This window comes from Pezoporus wallicus, unplaced genomic scaffold, assembly GCF_028554395.1.
Source record: "Pezoporus wallicus isolate ANWC-B61680 ecotype Strahan unplaced genomic scaffold, APGP_CSIRO_Pwel_v1 contig_4131, whole genome shotgun sequence".
NCBI classification, from domain to species: Eukaryota; Metazoa; Chordata; class Aves; order Psittaciformes; family Psittacidae; genus Pezoporus; species Pezoporus wallicus.
This window is the reverse complement of record NW_026641950.1, coordinates 7,117,501-7,139,749: the sequence shown is the minus strand read 5'-3', so window position 1 is coordinate 7,139,749 and position 22,249 is coordinate 7,117,501. Positions and strand designations below refer to the sequence as shown.

General features: G+C 37.8%; 1 protein-coding gene across 2 annotated transcripts in view; it reads right to left on the bottom strand.

Moving 5' to 3' along the window:
- ZFHX4 (zinc finger homeobox 4) overlaps positions 1-22,249 on the bottom strand; it is a 151,850-nt gene that overhangs the window by 102,912 nt on the left and 26,689 nt on the right. For both annotated transcript variants that reach the window (XM_057426088.1, XM_057426089.1), the window contains exon 3: positions 21,150-21,652. In XM_057426088.1, coding sequence (XP_057282071.1) covers positions 21,150-21,652 — 503 coding nt within the window. The remainder of the gene's footprint in view (positions 1-21,149; positions 21,653-22,249) is intronic.

Genomic DNA, 22,249 nt, shown 5'->3' with positions numbered 1-22,249 from the left:
GCCAACCAGTCTGAAAAAAAACATGCTTCCAGCATCTTTGAAATAAAGCCTAGGGCACTGATAGCTGATCTAAATTATATATGTGAAGAGAGGTTTTCAATGAGAATCAGGGTCCAACTCACTTAAGTCTTTATAGGTTGAAAAAGAGTAAAACTGCAACTTAGGAACAAGTTGTGAGAGTTGGAATAGATCTGGGACAGCAGCTGTAAAATACCTGCTGTCAGAAGAACAGGCTAAGGGACAGACAGCAGTATTCCTGGCAGCTCAAATCTCCTGAAAGTTCACAGGTTTACCTCTTTTTTCTCATGAAATCTTCAGGTGACAAAGAACTAAGTGGCCCACTAAGTTCTGCATTTAGAATTAAAACATCAGAAGGAGAGCTGGAAAATAATGGCTATATTCATCTTAAATACCTGAAGTAATTCCTTCCATGCCCCACCCCCTGGCTGTTTGTTTTCTGTGAATTTCTATGAACTATGTCTGTTGATCTAAGTAAGAAATTCATTTCAGAAACAGCTATGTTTAAATGTATACTGCAGAATATCTGAGGAAAGCACATTCTGAATGTGTAAACTGAGCATTCACAAAACAGCCAATTTCTAATGGTACATTTGCAATCAGTCAGGGAACAGAAATATACCATGTGTCAAACCAGAACTAACCAGCAAAGCACAAAATTTCAACTGTAGTAAATATTGTAAATCACTGTAGGTTGAGCAGCAGCAGAAAGACTGAGCAGTTTTTTGAAAGATATTTCTACAAAAAAAGAAATTGAAAGAAGCTGATTTGAAAGAGAAGCATCCATCCGTTTAGCACTCAGCCATATATAAATGACCAAGGCATGCTTATCACTCCTTGGGTTACCTCAGTGGCCAAATATAGAATCCAGCAAGGTTTACTTGCTACCCAATGCTGCCTTGGCCATTTCTACGAGATGTTGAATCCCATCAGCATGACCTCAAGATACAACATAGCTAATATATCCAAACCCTAAGCCTGGCGGGATACTGAGTCAAACAATTAATCTCACCATTCAGGTCTGATGAAATAGTTGTGCAGATGAAAATCATCTGCATCATGGAGACACCCCTATCTCAAGCATAGATGGTTCCTCCATAATGGCTTTGGGCATATGTTGATCAAGAAGGGTGACAGACTAGAACTCAGCAATACTCCACATGGGAGCACATGATTGCACCCACTGGGCTGATGAACAACCATCCCAAACTACCCCCACTCCCGAGTCCTCCTAGGAAAAAAAAGTATGGAGTCACTCAAGAGTAACTTCATTTATTGCTCTCAGGGCCTTCAGCTATTCATCAATACCACTTTATCATCAAATGTATCAAGAGTATCGGACAGATCTACAATAAAAGGCATGCCTTTAAAAGTGTCTAAGGGGTAAAGAAGTGCCCTGATGCCTGTGTCGTCAAATGCAGCTAGTAGCACTGATTCTGCCTGTCATCTTGACATTAAATACAGCAATTCCACATGCGGGTATATTGAACAGACAGTAGTTTCACCAACTGATGCTTAAATGTGCATATTCAGTCAGGCCAAATTTGACTCTATCTTCTACCAAGAAAGTGAGAGTAGGTTAGAGTTCCCAAGTCAAACTCTTCACATTTTTTCCACTGTAATTGACTTCAAATATTCTAAACCATACACATATTCATTTCAATAATTAATACAATTAGTTGTGTACATTAATATTTAATGACCCTTTCCACTAAAGGTTGAACAGTTTAAGGGAATACTAATAGGAAGCGATTATTCGCTATGATTTTATTGGTGGGTTTTAGGATCCTGAAAATGAAAGAAAAGATCTGCTCTTTCTTATTGCTAGTACAGAGTCATTCACTATAGTGATATGTCCAGATTAAAAAACAGCATTTAAATAGAAGTCCCCAATTCAAAAGAGTAGGTCAGATCTGGAGTGATTACAATGCTTTTGCTTGGCAGCTGTCTAGCAGTCCATTAGAAATGGTCTGGCACACTCATGGTCTTTTGACTGGGACATAAGTCATCAAAAGTCACTCTTGCCCTTATCAGGATTGTTGCTATCAACAGAAAAGACGGGAAATGATAGCTCAGGTACCAGTAACACTCCTCTTTACCCTAGGCCCACACTTACATTCAAGTCATTGGAAGATTTTACACCGATGCTCTCTAGTTAGAAAATATCAGTTGTCTGCCCTTTCAGTGCAAACCTGACAATTAAAATTCATTAAAATAACTTTTAAAAATGAATGCACAAATTAATACTGAACTGTTTAAAGATACTGTTGATCTGCAAAAGACTTCTGAACATTAGAATTAAAAGAAACTCTGAGGATTTATACTCCAGTAGCTAAATTCATTTTGGTGTTAATTTTACATTTTGACCGCTAAGTAAAAATTAATTCTTTAAAATGTGTTAATAAGTTTTTATATGTATGTACCATTTGTTGTTATTTATAGCAGCATAACCCATACAAGTTCCAAAAGGGTTAATGCAACGAGATGAACTGAAATTCATGAGCATAATCCTAAACAAGTGAGTTGAAGTTCTATCAGGTCTATTTCATAGCATCAGGGATTACTGCTAGCATTCTAATCCTACTGAGCCTAAGGGAGGTACGTTGTATTGTATTTGAAATCCTGGCCAGGAAAGAACGGAAGGTTAAATGGGTGCCTTGCTCTGTAATCAAATATCACAGGCACTACTTATCTATTCAATGAACAACTAATGTAGAAAATCAATTAGGAAACAAATAGCTTCTTCTTTTGATTTTTTTTTTAACCTAACAAAAAAGAGAGAGTGAGGAGTAAATGGTTTCATAATATATGTTTAACAAAACTATATCATGCTATCCAATATAAAATAATTCTTCACATAGAGTGGAAAACAGTACAGAAGGTACAAAATGCCCAACAGCAACCGCTGGTGTTTTAATGCTATCTCTTTAAGTATTAGGGCTATTTTCAAGGATAGTGTGTGTTCAAACACCAGAAGCTGAGCATCTTCTCCACATGTAAAGCAGCACACAGAAACTAAGCATACAAAAATATTAACTAGTAGCAGCTAACTGGACTGTGCTCGAATGAAATCACAAATACATATCCGGTTGTTTGTAACTGAACATCTTAAATTATGTATCAGTTGTGAAGAGCATTTCTTCAGCTGTGCATCATCTTTTGTTCACTTGGTTAAAATCCCAGGAGTACTGAAAAAGGCTGAAGCTCCTGCTGGTCTTTGTTCCCAGCAGGGAGAAGTCCATTTTGGTGGTCTTGAGGTTAACACCCTACCCGCCCTCCCCCCCCCATACCTGTCATTCTGAATAGACTTCACAGTCTGTGCACACAGACAAACAGCCTGACCTGGCCAGCTAGCTTGACCCCTACGCAGGAAGATCACATCTGGTTATTAATAATGGGACATTAAAAAAAAGTAATTTTCAAAGCACTCAGAGAAGCAGGCTGGCAATTATACAGTATGCACTGGATGTCAGTCAGGGAGCATGTTAGCCTGATATTATGTCCAAGAATGCTAAAAAGTTCATTTTGCTCTGATGAAGGTTTCATATACAGTCTTCCTCTATACCTCTGGAAGCTGGTAAGAGAAGTGATACCAAAGCACTTACATCTTCAGTTTATCTGTTCTTACACTTCCCAAGATTTAGTCTGTTTTACACAGTTTTGAAATGTAAAATATTTGTAGCTGAAAACTGATGTAATTAGGAAAAAAAAAAAAAAGCCATGATTTTACATTAGAGGAACAAAACCTCTCAATAACACAGCTGTGCTAAACACGCCCCCATTACAGTCTCTGAATATTTTACCAGTATCCAGATTTTACTTCATTGATTCTAGACATCTGCACATTAGATGGTTTAAACACAATTTATATGATTAGCTAAAACATAGCAAAACAAATTTGTACATGCTTGTGATATATATTGTATGCACATGCACATACACAAAGCTTCATATACAATAAATTTAACGGTGTCATGTGTGAAATCTTAGTGCCACCAAAATCAGTGGAAAATTTACCTTTTGCTTGAGTTGGGTTAAAAAACAACAATTCAAAGTCTCACTCTGAATGTGCTGAGAACATCAAACACCTGGTCTGACACCTTTGTATAGGCAGATAATTATTTCTATTTGCCCCACTGGTTATGCTTAGACAAAATGAAACGCAATGGACTGAAGCTTTTATATGCTCTATTTTGCTGTCATCCCAGCCCTGTTGGTGCCACATGGAACATTTTGGATTGCCAGCACAAAAGCAGTTCAGGTCCAGCATCCAGCAAACAATGCTCTGACCACCCAAGGCATACTTCTGTACCTGTCATATGGAAGGTAGAGAGCACCATCTTCAGAGAAGTATCAAGTCAGTCCTAGAAGATGGTGCCAACATAATCTTTGTGCTTGAAACAAGATCTAAAATTGTCTTCAAAGGTAGTTGTTATTAGTGCTCCCAGCCCAGATAGTTGAAATTTGCTGTCAGTAGTTTGGGTTTGCTGCAAACCACCATCAAGCCTTCTTCCTTGCTTCCTTTCAAATGGAAAAAAATTCCTTTTAAATTACATTGAGTCAACACCCAGGACGGGCCTTCTACCAAGGATGTGCTAATCTTGTGATCTGTGAGTCTGAAAAAGGAGTTTTATAGCCCTGGAGGTGGGAAGCTTCCAGCTTTCCAAGAGGGTGCTAGCACTTGTTTTTAGCTCTGATAGGCTTGAGATGTCAGACCTTCAAACTGTAACACTATTATGTATGGAAAAGCTATTATAGGAAAAATGTAAGACGTTTCTAAAATATATTAGTCACAAAGTCACAGTGGTGTTTTTTCCCCTTAGTATCAGTGGAGCTTGGCTTTGTACATGCAGTCATATGAAAAAAAAAATTATTGATACAGTTAAAGAGCACTCTATGGTTTTCTAACATATTTTTACTAATGCAAAATATGCAGGAGGTGCAAAAAGCATGATAGTTTCCTGTGGGAGGGTCAGCATACCTTTTTCTGTCTTTATTACTTAATACAACACAGCCAACTCAAGCTCAAGAAAAGAAAACCTTTATCCCACTCATCCCAAATAATTAGAAATGCATACTTGATAATGTATGCAAACACTCACGCATGTATACACAAGAGAAAGTGGGAAAGATTATTGGCAGAAAAGAGAAAAAATATAAAGGAGTTTGGGGCTCGGCAAGAATGAAATCAGTCTAAATGCTGAAGAAATGATACCGTTCCAGATGTAGATGGCACTGTGAAAACAGACACGTAGAAATATTGGTAGAGCTTGAAGAAGAATGTGGCGAGGTGGTAAACATTGCTCGTATGTGTGTGCAGCTGAGGTTGCAGAGAGCAAACCACGAAGCAAGGATGACACTGCACAGTCCTGAGGGAGCTGGCGTTTCAGAGTGAAATTCCAAGCTTGAGGCAAGAGAGGAAATGTTTCTGACAGGTTGGGGCCTTTCAGGGTGGAGGCTTTCTAGTTTTAAATAGAAGCTGCTTGAAAAATGCTCACAAATGTGGAATAATTTAGGAGGAGAAACAGGCTATGGATGAGGTGACGTAGTATGTGTGCTCACAAACTATGTCATGGTTAACAATAGCCAGTAACCTGTTTTGATCTGTAAAAAATATTTAAGAGGTGGATTTCATTCTGACAACACATACACTGTAGCAAACAGAGAAGCTGTTTCAGTGAGAAGGAAAACACTTCCAAATTCGAATCCTCTCCTCTTTTTCACACCCTCTTTGTGGAGCAGCTTCTCTGACTTTTCCTTTGTAACTAGCCTTTTGTCTCTAGAGCACCAGAAACAAATGGAAAAAACCTCGAAATAAACTTGGGAGAAAAACAGAAGCAGTAACCATCAATTTCAGCAAGAAATTACCCAAATAACAGAACTTTTTTAACTGGATAATTTCTCACAGTAGTGACAAACCACAGCAGTCAAACCACAGGAGAGCCATGTCCCAGTCAATTGACAGAGTTAAGGAACGCTGTCATTTTGGAAAACTCCTGCGCCAGCTCCATTCTTGGAGTAACACTCCCGAGATCAGCAGTACTACAACAGAAATGGATTTGGCCCACATTCTTCCTGTCTCTTTCTTTTCATCACCATTTTAATAGGAAACAAACACATTTTTTCATGCTTCAAACAAATTCGACAGAGGGTAAAAAAAAATAAAAAATCACACAACCAGTAAAAACTCTGTGTTTCTCCTGTATCTTTGCAAATGTTTAGACTTTTGTTTAATAGCGTGACCTACATCGTACTAAAGAAAAACACCTCAAGGACTCTGCTCATGCCATTGGCATCTGAATATATTACCTTTGTGGCAAATTGAGGAAATAACCCTCACCAAAAACTAAAAGCTAGATGAAAGTTGGGGATGGAGTATGTGAATGAGAACCTGATATATGTTTTCACAACTAAAAAGAGCAACTAACTGGTCCTTGGAAAGAACTACCGTAGTTCTTCAAGCCCAGAGCACACTGACAGAGCCCAGCCAGGCCCCCTGCAAGTTAAGCACATGAGGAATGAAACCTACCTGAACAAGGGATCAAAATACCGGGCTGCAGTCAGGCCTTAGAGTTTGTGACAGCAGCTGCTGTCTTTCTGTCCCAGATAAAAAGGTTTCTGTAGTCACCAGGAGCCCCCTGAGCCAGGTCTATGTGGGAGCTCCCTGCACAGAGGAGATTTCACTCTCGTCACAGACTCCCTTACATGTGCTTCAGCTACTGTCCTTCCTGGTCCTTCTCCTGACACATCCCCAGCATGGTGTGTCGTGGGAAGGACACAGCACACACAGATGACACTGTGCCAGGCAGAAACTCCCATACATGAGCAGAGCAATCTGCCCTCCCCCACAGCAGGGAACTTGCATCAAATCTCCAATTTCTTTTGCTCCATTAGTGGCAGAAAGGGAGCTAAGCCAAGGTTAGAGAGGGCTGCCCTGTGACTGCATGTTTGTCATATGTTTCCTCACTTCAAGCTTACTCCAATGACTAATACCATCTTTATGAGTTTCAAACAGAAGTAAACTATTTTAAGATGCAAACTGCTGGAGATGATGAGAGCCATTTAGAAGTGTTTCATTTTTCCAGGAGTAGAGGAAATAAAAAATAAAAATAAACAAAACAAAACAAACAAAAAAACACAAACAAACAAAAAAACCTAACAGTTATGTACCTTGACCTTCCAGAAAGAGAGGGGAAAAATCTAAAGTACTTCAAGCCTAATTTGGTGAAAAGATATTAAGTGAGCTACAGCCAAGATAAATGCATATTAACACTCCTATTTTGCTTTAACTAATTAGCACTATTACAGGGCTCAGCAGTGACATTTCAACAGTAACTGATCCTCTGATGCAATTTTTGTGTGTTTCAAACTAGCCGATACATCCAGCCAATACTGCTGTGTAAGGACAGAGGCTGGCAGTCAACACAGGCAAGCTTGTCACTGCCTGAGTGTGACCTTGGAGCCTGGGATGCTAAACACACGCAATCAACAGGAGCCACTAGCACTCAGCACTTCTGCAAATCAGACACCTAATCCCTCCACTTCTAGCACTTCCTTCAGCACCGGCAGGTAGCTCAGCTAATTTAAATTCAGGTGGTGGCTGCCCCAAACTGGTGTTTGCATCCACTCACACAGGGAATCGGGAACTCCCTGGCTTGGTCTGGAATTAGTATTTCAGTTCAAATTTTGTGCTGACTTGGTGGGGTGGACATTTGGCATCATATTTTCACATTACTTCACACTACATACAGGGTAACTTAGTTACTATATATTTCTTTCTCTTCTAAACCCTAATGTGAAAGATTTTAATGTCAAGCAGCATGAAGGCCAGAACAATCCAAAAGTCAACACAGCCTCCACAGTATGAGTTCAACCACAACAGACATCCCATCTGTATTTCATGGTGTACCTTAATAACAATCAATAATGCATTAAAGTTAACACTGAACAGTATAAAAAAGCACACTACAAAGAGTTATGTCTCAGGTTTGCAATCCACATGCAGAAATAACATCTTATGTTTTCCACCAGCAACTTAATATCTGGGGTAAATATTTGAAGATAGGTGGCTTGTTAGCGATTTCTGTTCTTTAGGCTCAACAAGCAGTTAACTGCCTATGGGTATTTGCACCCTAAGTCACAATGTATAGCAGTAAATGTGTGAAAGCAACAACAGGTACCTCTCTGAAGACACAGACAAAGTAACTGGGGGGTAAGCCGGATGCTTCATTCCTTCACTCTCCTAATACTAGGGGGAAATTAATTCTTCCATGGGGTAATTCAGAACTGGATATTTTTCCTCTTGGCTGACTAAGCAGGAAGTGGCCTAACCACTTAATGTAGGCACCCAATGCAGAGGCAAAAAATGTCATGGATTAGAATCTGACAGGAACAGGAAACAAGCTAGAGGAACTAACAGGTCATTTAACAGAAAAAAAAAAAAAAAGTTTACCTCTGAGCCTTCTAACATCAAACTAGGACTGATCTTGCAGTGGTGTAAATGAATTCACGCCAGCCTACACCAGCCAAAGAACCCTCAGGAATGCCAGAGAACTCTAAAGCTAGATGAGCATGCAGGCAAAATTCAGTATGGACAAATGAATCTAAGAAAGTATATATCAGAAGGAATAATTTGAACCAATCAAACATGCTGCTGATGTCTAAGTTAAATGTAACTGCTCTAGGACACTTGGGCATCAGTATGAAGGGGGGCATGAAAAGAGCCATGAGATGAAAGGCAACAAATTTCCAGCACAGAATACAATAATGTTTGTTTAAAGCAGATTATATTTTTGGGTGCACTAGGCATGGAACAGTAAGATCATACAGCTCCACTGAGAACACTATGTTCAGATCTGAAATATCTGTGTATTTCAAGAAAAATTTTGTAGGGGTTGAAGGAGTTCAGAGATCAGTGGTGGGATTAGCAGAATTGTGGAAAAAAATCCACTAAAAGCAACACTGAATAGGCTGTAAAAAGTTTAAGTAAAAAGCAGACAGGATAGAAAGATCATAAAATAATCATAAAGATTATTAGAAAGATATAAAAATTACATAGAAGCATACACAGAATTACATAAAGCAAGTAAGAACACACGATCTTTCTTGTTGTTACCAGATTAATAAATAAACAAAATTTTAATAACTTAAATGAATGACAGAGAATTTTAAAAGATGAAAAATTATATTTGTGTGCAGATTAAATTAACTTGTGGAACCCCTTCCCACTGCATGTGATAGAGCCAAAAGTTCAGTTTATAAACTCATTTGATGTTTGCACATGACTAAGGCCACGCAAAACCACTTCTGAGCAAAAAGAACCCCACACCCAATCTTGAATTCATATGTCAATACAAATTTTTAGCCTCTATTAAGTACAGAGGACATGCAAGAAGAAAAATAATTTTCCTGTATGGGCAGCATTATTCCATATTTGACCATGAAAGAATTTTTTTTTAATTCTGCTTTGAGAAGCAATTGTTGTTAGCCAGTCAGGAGCAAGGAGAGTAGATAAGGTGGACTAATGGTATAATTTGCTGTGATAGGACAATGATTGCATACTTGGCCTACTAATGTGTTGTTACTTCTAAAATAGCATCCTCCTCTGTTATGAGCAGCCACTGCAAGAGGTGTACTTGACTAACTTTATTTGCAATGGAGTACTTTTCACTTGGACAGGCTGGAAAGACAACTCATGATTAAGTGACTCTGAAACAGCTCCAAAGAAGAAAGGAAGATTTTTTACACCCTGACAAAACCCTGATAACTTCAGCCCTAACAGTGCCTTTAAGAAAGCTAATAATAACTGGGAGAAGAAAATTAAAACAGTAATGGAAATCCAACCTTTACTGCAGCAGACACTAACATATATATACTTTTGTACTATATTATAGTAGGTGACAGTAGCAGCCTGGGGTATGTATGGACACACATAGTTTTAAATTCTGTTTATGCTCTTGGGAAGTGTACACTTTTATAAGCACACACACCTGCTCTTTTGCTTTCTTCCACTGCAACCCCTGTGCAAGAAACCCAGTCTCCAACAACTGCAACTTCCTCCCTAACACTAGTGTTGGATAATAATCTGCCTCTCCAAGTTCTCATGTGCATGAACAACTTCAGACTCCATCTCTAATTCATTTCTCCCAGTAACAGACACTCTATTAAGCACGAGTATGGACAAATATAGGCAGAGAGAAAGACATAGACATTTCTTCACATTAAGTGGTATGCTTAATTACATTTCAATAAGGTCCATTTAGACTGCCAAACATACTAAGGCCAACCTCTTACTCACCTCTGCACAGTTAGACACACATTTTCTTTTCTCCCAAGGCTATGCTCTGTTTCCTAGTCCAGACAGTATTGAGCTCACCTTCTAAATCTATTAGGACAAACAACTACTAGAAGTACAGGAGAGACATTTGTTTAGTTCCTGTTGCAAACATGTGAGGCACAAAGTCTTTGTATCTGCACGGCACAACAGCTGAGTAAACTGGGATACAAGCTTGAACTCTGTAACATGAGATTTCAGAGTTCTTCTTTTATTGATTATCAGCTCAATTCTCTTCCTTATCACAAAAAAATTGCAAACATACAACTCTTCAAAACCAGCATAGCTCTTGTCCTTTGTATATCCAGAAATGCTTTAAGTAAACCTTATCTGTTTGATACTTTTGAGGTAGCCAAGGCCACAGAATTTGAACTGTTCACTAGAGAACTCATGAAAGAAAAGAAACACCCTAGAAAGACTTCTGAATCCAGGTAATATATGTAATATGTTGAGTCACAGATGCTCTCACAAACATTTTTTCAGGAAATGAAATAAAAACATTCAGAGACTAAGGTATCTAATTGAGAAAGGATTTTGTTTTTTTTTCCTGTCAGGAGTCCCAGTGACTAATTCCAAAAATTTTTATCCATTGAGTTCTATAAATCAAAGAAATTCAAGTATCACAAAGATACCAGTGAATACAATGGATATAGGAAAAAGGAGACAGAGCACATTAATAGCATATCCAATTCATCATCACCTATGAGATCATCTTAGCTAGTCAAAAACTAACAAATGATATCCACAACTTAGGTACAACTCTTGTTTCTGAGATGCAGCTGCACCAGGATTAGTCCCAGGGACCATTACAGTAGTGCTTTCAAATCTGCCCAATGACTCTAGGTCATAAATTTGGTAAAATTAGTCTTAAACTGTTTTTGTGGCCTGTGATCTTTGTCATCTGAGAGCTGACTTCAGAAGATCCTGCTCTAATATATCCCAGCAGGATCCTGACTTTGTCCTGGGTCAAAGCTTTTGAGTCACAGAAGTTCCTGGACAAATAAGGACATAAGGTTTTCGGAAACACTTGCAGTTTGGCCTCGTTTTTTCCACCAGCTTCATTCTTCCTGATTTCCAGCCATTCATTAGCTGCGTACATATCTGTAAATGTCAAATGGTGTTTCTAAAATAGTAACATCTAGATACTAAAAGCTGTCTCATTTCAGTAGTAGAGTGAGCCTTTTTCCATGCTCTCATCACTAGCAGACACAAAGAGCAAAAACACCAAGATCCTCCTTAGATTTTGTTTTATTGTTCTAGCTGTAAAAATATCAAGCTTCTTGTCATTCACAAAGTGTTTATTCAGTTACAAAATTTTAGTATTTTTGCCTGAATCTACTTTCCAGAGAGCAAGTCTTTGTCTAGGTTACACAGAAAATAGGAACACTGTTCTTTGAATGGAATGAAGCTGCATCAGGGGAAGTTCAGACTGGACATTAGGAAAAGATTCTTCACTGAGACGGTGGCCAGTTTCTGGAACAGGCTCCCCAGGAACGTGGTAGTGGCACCAAGCCTATCAGAGTTCAAGGAGTGCTCTTAGTCATACAATTTCACATTTGGCAGTCCTGTGAGGAGCAGTGAGTATGACTCAATGATCATTATGGGTCCCTTTTAACTCCAGATATTCTGAAACTGTGATTATGTGATTCTGTGAATAAGAAGTGGCCTTCCTTCTCTTTTGCTGTTAGAATACAGAGTTTCGAAATTAGCATAAGATCAGTCATACCTGGTATGATACTTCAGTCAGTTGCAAGTTTTTTTTAGAATTTCCCATGCAAAATATCTTCCTTCTTAATAGAGAAGTCTGAGAACGACTGACCTCCCCCACTTCCCCAGACAAGGACTGCTACAGGCCCAGTCACTAATTTAGGATGTCAGTGGAGAAATTCCATACATGTTAAACAGCTTTAGAATGAGATGATATACACCATTGGAAGTGGATGCTAAAGTTCTGGTAAAACAGCTTCCACTGTAAGCCTTTGTTTTAAACAGGGTCATCACAATAGGATTGATCTTGCACTTTCTCTGAACAAGGGTAATCTATTTTTCTATAAAAAGTTTGGGCACAAACTATCCCTGAACAGCACTTTCTGTGCTGCATTTATGGGTAGAGGCTGCCCTATTTTTCTCTCCAGAAGAAGTACAAAGAAGTGGCATATGTTCTTCTTTGGGAGAGTTTACAAGGGAGAACAGAGATTACAAACAGGCTCTCTTCTTTGGGCAGACTTCCAAATACTGTTCCCATATGTTAGGTTACCTGCACACAATCCAGCAATAAACCATAGTTATATAGTCATGTATTTTAGATATGTGAATCATTTTAACAGCATGGTTTGATTAACACTCTAGGATAACATTTTAAATAGAAAAAAAAAAAAAGACCTTTTTTTTATTAGGAACTCATGTGGTCAAAATGCAACTCTTGGAATAAGATTAGTATATTACCATTCATGGCTCCCATTAGCAATATGTAGTTTCTATATGTGCGTATAAGCAAGGAGTATTGCTTATGCTCCTTGTACATTACAAAAGCTTTTTTTTCTGTTTTTGTCACTGCTACTGCAAGAGTATGCCCAAGGCATGGGAATCTCTACACTTCATCATTCAAGGACTACCTTTGCCCAATTCTTGTTTCCTTCAATGCCCCCTGCCTTTAAAAGCTAAAGATTATCTTAATGCCTTCCCTCCCACAGGGAGAGTAGCACATACAGTTTCCCCCAAGGCTATGGTGCACAATACTCTCTGTGTATCTGTCTGCTGCAGAACTGTCAGGCTGGCACCTTCTGACAGTCTAAGGGGTCATTTCCATGACATCCTCCTTCACAGCTATCCACAAAGCAAAAGTCCTGAGGTTCTTAGCAAAGCTTAACTTTCCATATGTATCATCATAAGGATGTACAATCATCATTCTACACTATCTGCCTGTACTAAGTACACCAGCCTAACAGATACAGCACCAAGATAAAAAAATGTCAGAAACTACCATTTGTAATTTATGGTTTATTAACATAAAACCCCTATCCATATTTAATGTAATTACTACCTATTTCTTGTTGTACTGTATTGTATTTTGCTCACAAACATACACATGGAAGTCTATCCATTAAAATTTGTCTCCTGCAGTGTGCCTAGTTCTTGCTAAACCCAACAGAATTGATATTACTCTGCATTTCACATCAGCCTCTTCACTATCTTTCCTTACAAAATCTGACTGGAGCATCGATCCAGTGGTACACCAAAGGAGAAAAAAATACTGCAGAAAATGAATTTGTCTATCTAGTAAGATAGGCACATATATAGCCAATACAGTCTCAAGAGCAGTGTATCAAACTGCTGAAAGCTCAGACCTGTACATAAGATTTTATTCCCATCAACCATCCTATAATTTCCCAATCCTGGCATTTGGTCTGGATGGACTGACAAATGCAAAGACCAGTGTTTCTCCTGAAACACTTAGCAAAAGCAATAGCAAGGCTGAAGTACACATATTCATGTCAAAATACAACTTTCCTATCATTAGAGGTGGTCTTGGCAGTCCTGGGGTAACGGTTGGACTTGATGATCTTAAAAATCTTTTGAACCTATTTGATTCTATGATTCTATGTCTCAGTCTTTTTTTTGGGCGTCCTCATTCTTAACTACATGGAAGACATGGTGAAATAAAAAAAAAACATCTGTGAGAGTCTGCTAAAATGTAATTAGAATTTTAGAGAAGACACCTGTAGTGAGTTGTGCAATATCAGATAAAATCTCCTAAAGGTAACAAGAAAATCTATGTTGCAAGGTTGGGAGAAAGTGGCTGCTAAATACATAGTTGCAATCTATTTATGCACACATACACATGCACTCATATTGACATAATACTCTTACATACACTATACACTGTATCTCTACTTTGAATCTCAGTCAGAAGTAATTACATATTTCTCTTAATGTCAGAATGAAAGAACTCCAGGCACAAAGAACAGCTGTTATACAGCCATTTTGTGTGTTGAGTGTACTGAATAAATGAGGCTGATCCTCTTTATGCTGCTTTTGCTCTCCTCCTGGCTCACTCTTCTTGCTCTGCAAGAGAAGTTATGAGCTTGGACTCCACTGGGCAGAGGGCACATTGCGATTCATGTCCAAATATCCTGGCACAGCCTCCTTTCAAAAAGTAATTTTATACATCTTCAGCCAGGACAGTATGCAGACTAGGATCCTGGACAATATTTCAGCAAAATAACAAGGGGATTTCCTAAACCGTGACTTTAGCAGTGTACCATAAGCTGGATACAATGTCTGCTATTTTTTACAAAGACAGTTATGTAGGACTGAGGACTAAATGACATCTGAATATTAAATTAAATATACATGAAATATGTGTGAAAATTATTTATACTATTATATTTCAAATTTAAAATAAAAAAGAACAGGTTTGAAATTGCTATTCTGCTGGTACACAACTTGTTTGTGTTTTTTTTTATAATAAATGTGCTTGCCTGTAGTGTTTAAGTATATACAGTAGGCATATATGCTATGTATAGCTATGTACTGCTGACTACATAATGTTCTTTGAATATCTGTTTCTCTTTATACATGTAAAGCACAACAGCATAATCTGAATTACAGTAACTACAATTTACATTTAAAACCTTTAATGAAAAAAAACCTGAAAGTGCCATAAAAATCGAAATATCCTCTATAGTGAGGTTTACGTTTAGCAACAAATTAGAATAACTTTTGTTTATCACTGAAAGCAGCCTTCTTCATCTAAACAAAAAAGAATAAAATTAAGCAAAATATTCTTTGGCTCCTCAGATGTGCAGACATATTCCAATTTCCTTTCCACAATGATTTCTATGCAAATCAACACTGCACAATCTCCTGACCTCTTTTCCCATCATACTGGGACAATGACAGTCCAATAATTGGACTGGCACATATCTAGGATATTTGATTTTAAATTAAAAAGTTAGTGCAGGACAAAAGAATGTGACTTGTTTTTAATTCTAGACTGATCAAGTATTAACATTTCACGCCAGAGTAAAGAAAAAAAAGTGACTGGGGCCAGTATTCCATTCGTCCCCATACGCATATACTTTACACCCCCCACCTCAGTTGTTAATTCCTAACAACCATCCTTTCATCCAGAACAAGGATAATGAGAAAAAACAAGCAGTGTTCCTTGGGGAACTGTTACACTAAAAGTTACCTAAGGACTAAATCCCACTTGTGCCTCCTGCACGTGATAAAGATGAGCAAAGCATTCAATAACCCTGGCTGATTTAAAATCCAAATATGCAAACAGCACTATGGAATCCAGACAGACTATTCTGCTTCGTTGATGACAGATGCAGAAAAAAAGCTGGTCTAATTAAGCTTTTGACTTTGAACCAGCAGAGAAGTGGACACCTCACTTTAAAAACATGGTACATACACCAGCTGAAGAGCAGGTGCTGCATGGTATTTGCATTTCCTGCAAAGGATGCTAGCTAGCAGGACCAAGCAGCTGACCATGAAAATTCTTGGCCCTAAGTGACCCAAGGACAGACTATAAATCCATCCTATAAAATACAGTAAAAGCCCCGTTTGTTCTTCCACCCTTTCAGTATGTGATGTTATACATTTGTGATTATCTCATTTTATTGGGCTCTTTAGAAAGCTGTTTATGATCATTTGTAGACAAAACAAAGGCTCATTGTAAACTCTTTTTTAAATAAGTTGGAAGGTCAATATGAAACAAAGGGCACCACTTTCATGACTGCTACATGCAAGCTATGCTTGTGTGTGTAATATTACAATGAATTTCAGCAAAGGGATAGAGTCCTAGCTAATTACAAAGCAAACATATAATAGTATTGCATTAGCAGCCCAAGAAATTCCTATTGAATTGCATACATCTGAAAATAGAAAGACATGCTTGTGCTGAAACTTAATTATCTTGGCAAAATCTGTGAAGGCCAGATTCTCAAAAGACAAAGCTCTGCTTTACACTCCTGAGGATCTAATCCTTTGTTAATTCAGACAACCTCCATCAGATAAAACTTACCATTTGGACTTACTAATTTGTTTTATTATTTATGGTATCTATAGCTAAGTAATACAATTACTATGCAGTTTGTGAGTAGGAAAAAGAATACTGCTGATCTCCAAATACAAGATCTGAAAGAGACAATCGGCATGCTCTGCCAGGTTAAAAATGTTAATGCTGTTGCATTCCACCCTAGGCAAAGAAGACAAGCCTTTTTCAAGGACAGTTCTGACTGAAATTCTTTCTTATGGGTTCAAAGTAAAACATTATGGTAGAAAATGAATACAGCTTTGTTTGTTTCTTCAGTCATCATTAGCAATAGACATAAGGGTATTCTGTATTTCAGCCCATATGGAAAGATCATCAACACTTTCTGCTTCTGGGTCCTTTGCCAAAATACCATATCCCACATGCCTTTTACCTTAAAACATAAAAGAAAAGGTGTTGTTCTGGTCAAGTAAAGAAACAATTTTTACTAGCATACGTCTAATGTTAAAGCTGCCTAAATCCTGCCAAAGACATTAAAACACCATCTGCAAAACAGATTTTCATTAAATTGATCAGTTTAAAGTTAAGCAGCTAGGCAGATGATGCTTTTGAGCTAACCTTTAACCTTCTTAAACTGAAATCAGGTCAATCCTTTTGAGTAATAACTTTGCAGTTTGAGAACATAAGAGGTAAAGTGATCTATCCAAATTGAACTGACAATCATAGCATTAATAGTGTTATGGATCAATATTTTGTCAATAAAGGGAAAACCAAGGTAGTTTTCACACAGATGAGTATTAGTCTGCTAACTGGTGCCTGTCACTTTCTCTGAGCTCCTAAATAGTTGCATATGTGACATAAACTGCAGTAAATATCCAATACAAGCCTATTAAAGCTAATAATATTTTTGATAGACTAACTTCAAATATTTATTTATGACTAGAAATTGCTCATGTAGTTCAGTTACTTGGTTAACTAAAACTTCTCCTCAGCCACTCCAGTTTACTTTGCAAAAAGGATACCCTGTATTTATTTATTAAAAGTATTTGGAAACTATTTTATGAGCACAGGACATGATACATGCAGTTCCCTGAATCAAAAGCTATTTGAGTAAGCTACAAAATGGCTTCCTTAAGAGCAGTTCCAGCTATATATACTTTATATCCACAGGGATAGATCACTGTCCCACCTCAGCTTCCCAAACCTGCAGAAGCTGAGTGCCTCCTCCTGCAGAATGGAAATGCACTCTGTTGCTATAGAGGCTTTCTCTGTTTATTTATGAAGTCACTGAATGCTTCTTGATGGATGCTGCCAAGGAGTTGTAACTCTTCTGTGGTTTAATTTGGTAATATCAAGAGCCACAATTCCAAATGTATGTCTTTGGGAAATTCATTTAGGCCAAGCTGAGTTCACTCAGGGTAAGGCCGTCTTTGTTCTGGTTCCTAGTAAACGCATTACTAACACCATTTGAATACTGCACTTCTGTAAGGAGCAATCAGGCCATTTCTTTTAAATAACTTAGAAAACAGCTAAAGGTTTCACTTTGCCATATTTAGAATCTAACTCTAAAGCTGACATTTCAGTACTGCCTAAAATTATATAGCTTCAGAAGAGAAGCTCTGATGTTCATGGTAGCTTTAGAAGCTATGGTTATGAAAAGACATCCTTTTATTCCATCAATAGTTAAGTACAGGAAAAGATTCAAGTTGTTACGGCAACATTTATAAAAAGGAAATTCACAAAACAATAATATTTAAATAAATATAATGACTAAAGAAAAAACTTTGGGGTGATTGACAAAGCAAAGGAACAAAGCCACAGATTCTTTTTCTGTGCCTTCAGATGGTTTTAGTATTAAAGTTTTTATTGCCAAATCATATTCACAGCACCTTAATTTTAAAAGAGTTGGAGGAACTGCTTGAATATAAACACAATTCATGAATATTCGATATCACTCCCAAGGCATATATCTATTATTCATACAAATTAATGTTCTTTTTTTCCTCAGGTGCTCTAAAAATTTATCTATCTGGTGTATCAAGAGAAAAAAGTTTACAACTCTCTTGGTGTCAAAGAGCTTCACCGGAACCTGACAAAACTATCAAGTCTGCTAGCAGATAACTTTACAGACTTCCAAAATCGTATTTATTTCTACCTTGAAGCCTGAATTTACACCCATAATTAGAAGTAAAGTTTTCCAGGTGACATACAAAGGCACTGCTATTATAAAGCACACACACATCTAGAACATTTTGGGGTTTAGTGACACATGTAGTACCACCAACCTCAAATCTTAAAAAATAATAATACTAATACTCCAGTTGATATTCTAAAGAAGTCATTCCTCTCCTTCAAATTATCCTTAAAATGAAATTATAGAAAGGTACTGAGCGCACTTGTACATACTATCTGCTTCCCGAGATTTGTTAAGCCTACCAGGGTTCAGAGTTCCAAACTTCTGTAAGAAGTCATGATGGACAGAAACTTTTCTAAAGCTGAGATACTTACTAGCAATTCTAGGGAAAAGTCTTTAAAAATACATTAGGAGACTTGCAACCCTATGGTTACCAGCAGTAAACTTTCAATTTTCCTTCTGTAGCACATGAAGTTTAGAGGGTGTTTAAGAGCATGTGCATTTCTTCTCCACTCAGATATCTTTCACTGATTCAAGGAACGAACTTAAAAGATTAGCAATGGTTGTTTGCCATGTATGCATCACACAGGTGTTACTGAATTGCTCAGTGTAACAAATCAGGATCTGGCACAGAAGCAGGTTCAGCAGCAGGATATTTTGGTGGTAAGGACTAAGAGCCAAGAGTCATTCCCTTGCTATGCTATATCAAATGTTTTGTAGGACAAAACTCAAAACATACAACCAAAACTCTACAAACTCAAACATATTTGATGAAGATTTCTCTAGGGATTCGGTTGAGTGAGTGAAGAAACAGTGCTGTTTTGAGTAGATAGTTTGTACCCTGCAACTCCACAGCTATGCCTATAGCTTTACTTTAAAAGCAGATGGTATCTTATTTTCAACAGTCTCTAAAGCTTTGGCAGTGAAGCCATCTGAAAACAGTCGTTTGCCTTCCCCTCTCCCATTCTGTCGTTCCTATCTGTGATACGGTTTGCAGCAGCATATCCCTGAATGGTGGCATCATAAAACAGATCACTGAGAAAATCCAGGTTAACACTCAAAAGAAGAGACAGGAACCAGCTATCTTTAACTTAGATCATTTAAAAAACCTGACACAGAGTATGGCTCCACAATCAGTGTAAGTGCAGGGAGCAAGGAACCGCTTCACTGGTGACAAGGGAGCAGGTACTTCTGAGGGCAGTTCTGCAGCTGATGGAGGCTGTGTCACTAGACTCTAGACTCTTAGCTCTTCTGGCACTTTTCAAACCAGGACTTCGGTTCTTTAAAAAAAAACCAAACCAAAACAAAGAAAAAACAACAATCAAGCACACAACCCCACCCCCACCTCCACCCCCCTTAGAGCTCAGGAAAAAATACAATTTACATAAAACACATGATTAAATTAGCAAAGCAGCCAGCGCTGTGGGACAATATAATAGACCGAATCTTGTGTTACTGCCATTTTTGTCCATAGCGGATCCACCAACGTTACAACTATCAAGTTATAGAATGAAAACCCATGTAACTGCCTGTGCACTCTGTGTTAGCTCAGAACTACCATTTGAACATGGTTGAACGCCAGCAAAATGTTATTTCTTGATTAAACAAGAGGTCTTCTGAGGTTTTTCTGTATTTGTTCTGTGTGTACACATTGTCAACATGATTAGAAAACCAGCATAGTTGCCGTAATCAGCAGATGGCTCCTGATAGTTTAGTTATCACAGATTTCTAGTATAAATCAATAGATAACACTTGCAAAATAGATTTTCTAATCATATTTAGAGCTTGTTACAGTGACAAATGGTCTGCAATATTTCCTGAATTTTTATATCCCCCTAGACAAAAGAAGTTTTTAATAAGTTATAAGTTATTAATCTTGGAAATGAGTGTGTTATATTTTGTACATGAACCAAGGGTATCAAGCCAATCCAGTAAACACACTGCAGAAAATATGTTACCCCATAATTAGGGTTTGGAAAAAGTCATGACAAGTTGTGTAATAAACGGTATTCACCACTCCCACATATTCATTATATCCACATATTTTTTCCAGTAAAGATAAAAATATAGTTACCATTCCACTAACATATTTATCTACACCACACCCTTTCATGTTTGTGAAAAATCATTACTAGCTTGGAAAAGAAAGGCAGACAAAAGGATGACAATGCTAACTATTGAATATCATTGATAATAAAGTGGTGCTTACTGAAAATACCAGTATAAAATAACTTGGCTGTGATAGATAACAGTTGCAAACAGATACATATGCCAGAAAGAGATCTTCCCTATGTATGGCATGGAAAAATTATCATTTTCTGTAATCTCCTTCAAGTTTCTAATAAAAATTTAATGGAAAAAGACTAAAGATATTATAAGAGATGCAAAATCCCTCTAGCAATTTATTATGAGAGAACATTTTTTTTATAAAACCCTTACATTCCCTGTGTTCACAGACAGTGCATCCTAAATGGGCCCTCAGGTAAATCCACACAACTCACCGGGAACACTCTTCTGATTAGCCTGCATAGATTTTGTTCGATTATATGCATGTTCAATGAACATTTATTCTGACGGTTAATCAAAATCTCATTTGATTAGCACTGAAACAGTTAATTTCCTAGTCTACTTGGTGCCAACTGAAATTGCTGTCACTGGCTTACCTTGTACAGTTTCAGGGCTGCCTCGTGCCTGTGATTGGTAGTGTGTAAGCGCAATTTATCCACGCTGTTGGTGTAGTAGTCACAGGCGTTACATTTTAGGTGAACTGGGTTGCCAATGGCAATACACTTCAGCCTCCACTCATTAGTTTTGCCCCCTTCTTTAATGTGAGCCACCAGTTGATATTTCTGCATATGTTTGTCAGTTTTGCAGTGGAGCTGGAAGTTCGCTTTGAGCTGAGTGTTGTAGTTACAGAGCTTGCACTGGTAGATGTCTCCAATTACAGCCCTCCACTCCTCTTCGGGGAGCGAGCGTTCACTGCTCACATGCACACTCAGGGCCTCCAGGCTGTCAGAGGTGAATTTGTTGCAAACAGCACACTGGAATAGCTTCAGCGCTGGGTCACTGATATAAGGTGACAGCTCTCCTGCAGTAAGGAGGGACAGGTCATCACCCATTAGCTGACCACTGGCAAGCCGGATTTCAGGCGGCAGCTCATTATTTACTACAGGAAAAAAAAAAAAAATAAAAGGGAAAGTAGAGACCAGCAAGCATAGCACACACAAAGGAATCTGTAAAATAAAGCCTTGACAAGGAGTTTGCTTTCTCTAGAGCTTAAACTATAAAAAGCTGTAATAGGATTGAATCAGGATCAATTACAATCATCCCTTTCAACTTCTAAATTCCCTCATCAGATAGCTTTAATTACTCCTACTGGGCATGATGTCATTCTGGAATTTGTATTTTCAAAGGCATGAAAGTTGATCAATAAAATAACAAAACAGCAATGCTTTTGTAACTTAAAACCCTAGATTAACTTACACAGCACTAATTGTAGTTTTGTTATATCCTTTAAATGATGCTGGAGGTAGGTCAATACATATATATATCTACAATATAGTAATTAAGCTAAGCATATCTATACTAATTTAGGGACTTTTGGTACCAGATCTCAGCATTCTTAATATTTAAATAACACCAAGCAAACAACACCAGGACAATTTAGGTATGTAAAAAAGGAAACATCATAACTAAACAAAGTTTGGGAACTCTTTTTAGCACAAATCTGTACCATTGGGTAACAGATTGACAGTACACTGCT